The sequence below is a fragment of the Nanorana parkeri genome, unplaced genomic scaffold (genome assembly GCF_000935625.1).
Source record: "Nanorana parkeri isolate BGI_ZX_2015 unplaced genomic scaffold, ASM93562v1 scaffold723, whole genome shotgun sequence".
NCBI classification, from domain to species: domain Eukaryota; kingdom Metazoa; phylum Chordata; class Amphibia; order Anura; family Dicroglossidae; genus Nanorana; species Nanorana parkeri.
The window spans coordinates 343895-346820 of record NW_017306991.1 but is presented as its reverse complement, the minus strand read 5'-3'; the positions used below and the strand labels follow the sequence as shown (position 1 = coordinate 346820).

The window sequence follows — 2926 nt, the reverse complement described above, 5'->3', positions numbered from 1 at the left end:
TTTTTCCAATATAACTTTTTTTTTTTTTTAAAGATTTGTGCAATTATAAACAACATGCAGAAAAAAGGAAAAACAGTAAATATCTAAGCTAACTTTACAGCTTTGCTGTGAATAGCCTGTGTTTAAGTAAATCTCAATAGCAAGAACTCAAAACGCATATCTAAATAAATAAGATTAGGAATACACACCTCTTCCTCTCTACCCTGCGCATTTGTTTTCCCTAAATAGTAGAGAGCAAAAGAAAATCCAGCATGGCTGATTGATAGTTCCCTGAGAATGATCAGCCATCCTGACTGATGTCTGCATTGGTTTGCTGCTATCCATAGACATAAAATCCATTTCAACAAGATCAGATGACAATTGTATTTGGTTATGTTTACTCATCAATGTACCTGTATACTCTTTGTAAATGTAATTTAAAGAAATTATCAATATGTATTTAATTTTGTGTTGCACTGTTATTGTGAATTTCAGTTAGCAAAGAGATGAGTATATGTTGGACCTGCACAGGGAATTTGAGGTGTAGATTCCATTATTTGAGAAATGTTAAACTAAAGTAATTAAAGCAAACATCTGGCTGGTTATTGCTTGGTATTTCTAGTAGATATCCATAGCTCCTTTTCAAATAATACTCACATAATAATACTTATATAATGTATATGTTTTTTTTATTTATATAATTTTCCATGGTAGGTACGTGAGGAAGAAAGTAGTGAATTAGAACACTTAATTGATAATTACTGTGAACTTCCAGTTGCTGGTGGAGTAGAAAATGGCTATGGAAAAATTAACATTCTTCTACAAACATATATTGGAAGAGGAGAATTGGACAATTTTTCCCTTATCTCGGATTCTGGATATGTTGCACAGGTAAGAGTGACCTGTTGGTTTCATCAGAAGATTTACTAAGCTATTGCCACAAGGCTTTAAAGAAGGCCAGTGCTTTACATATGTGTACTATGTCTTAAATCAAATCTGTCAAATGAAGATTACTTTCATTGATTACATTCATGTTGTGGTTGTCGAGCAATCAGCAATGGCCAGTCCCCAGTTTTGGTACCTCATGTTCAGAGAATTAGAGCCATTAAGGCTCTCCTGAATGAGCATGTGCTGATAAGGAACTTACTAACAGAAAGAGAGAGATGACTGCTGCCTCTATATTGTCCAGTCACAGTCTGTTGACGGGTAGTAGCTGTATTGCATAACTGCAGTAGGAGAAAGCTTGGCTCTTACCCAGGGCCGTATTTACTCTCTCTGCTGCCCCAAGGCCAGGTTCCTCAATGCACCCCCCTACCCGCCAACCCCCCATGGAGAATGGCAGACCTGCAGGCTGCATACAAGTGATCTCTGCGACATTGCCAAGATCACTTGTACAAAACAAGCAGCGGCTTCCCCCGCTGTACATTTAGCCCTGCTTGCCCAAAGCAGGGCTAGATATAGAAAACAACTATCCGCACGGCGCCCAGAACTGCATGTCCAAGGCATCGGGAGATAGGAATTCCACACCCCTGCTGCCCCTCCACTCCCTGCTGCCCCGAGGCTGGGCCTTGGTTGGCCTTGTGGGAAATCTGGCCTTGCTCTTACCTCTGGCTAATTAAATTACAGATCAGTTTGCAGATATACCAGCTCCAATTCAATACTAAGCTGGTTCAGCTTTAGATCTTTGACTTTGGCTTTTTTATCACACACATCACTTGTAAACAAGTAGATATTGGAGAATACTAAGCAACAACTTCTTTATGTGATCTGGTTGTAACACTTTTTTATGTAAAAAAACATTTTTTGTGTGTCTGTTGTATTATTTCTTATAACACTATTTTCATTGATAATTATTTTTCCAGAATGCAGCTAGAATTGTACGAGCCCTTTTTGAAATAGCTCTCAGAAAAAAATGGCCAGCTATGACGTATAGACTTTTGAACCTATGCAAAATCATAGATAAGCGACTGTGGGGCTGGGCCAGCCCATTGAGGCAGTTCTCCATTCTGCCACCATCTGTGTTAACAAAACTGGAAGAGAGGAAGCTCACTATCGATAAGCTGAAGGACATGCGGAAAGATGAAATTGGTAACATTCTTTCTTTGACCTTGAAAGTTACATGGTACCATTAAGTTAAATTAGGCAGTAACACAGGGTTGGCCAGTATATGGAAATGTATGCATATACAAGTTAACCAAGTGACTTAAAGCTCAGGCAGCTTATCATGAACAAATAATAGCAGTCACACTTGTTAACCAACAAAGCTAGTCAGTATTTTACCCAATAATTGTTGATCCGGAGTGTCTGGTGCCTATAAATTAGCTTTTAGATGCAGGACGGGTAAGGTGACAATCATCACATGTCTATAGATCCCCTAGAACTGTTTACATTTGACTGTCATAACATGGTCCTGATGATTTCTGGTGTATCAGACAACTATTGTAAGGCCCAATGCACCTTGTGCCCCCCATGTGTATATCTGGATAACTATTTTTAGAGGTAGGAGAGAACAAGTGAGGAGTGGATTGCCAGGATGATGTCCATTTATCTCCCAAGACTAGGTTAGTGCCAGGGGTGTTTGCTAAAATCATACATGTGTTATAAAATAATGCATTCATTTCCATAAAATAAATGAAAATCTAAATTTTTATAGCTGTCTGTAAATTTTATTCAAAACAATTTTATTACAAAAAAATGCCCTTTTAAGACTTTGACTTTAAAGGTTGTTTCATGACTGTACCATTTTCTAGGTGGCCAATGACTTGGATTCCTCCAAAGCAATGAAAGGGTTAAAACCAACTCACAGATACAGCAGCAACCCTGAGTTTGTTTAGGTGTAATCACTGGTCTTTCCACAGAAGATTGAATTGATCTGGGTACCTGATCACTTATGCAGACTTGACAGATAGGTGTACCCCCCCCCCCCCCCCCCCCCCTCCCTTTTTTT

General features: G+C 38.8%; 1 protein-coding gene across 1 annotated transcript in view; it reads left to right on the top strand.

Moving 5' to 3' along the window:
- Nucleotides 1–2926, top strand: part of ASCC3 (activating signal cointegrator 1 complex subunit 3) — a 560609-nt gene that overhangs the window by 419732 nt on the left and 137951 nt on the right. The window contains exons 20-21 of the mRNA XM_018564087.1: nucleotides 694–870; nucleotides 1842–2067. Coding sequence (XP_018419589.1) covers nucleotides 694–870; nucleotides 1842–2067 — 403 coding nt within the window. The remainder of the gene's footprint in view (nucleotides 1–693; nucleotides 871–1841; nucleotides 2068–2926) is intronic.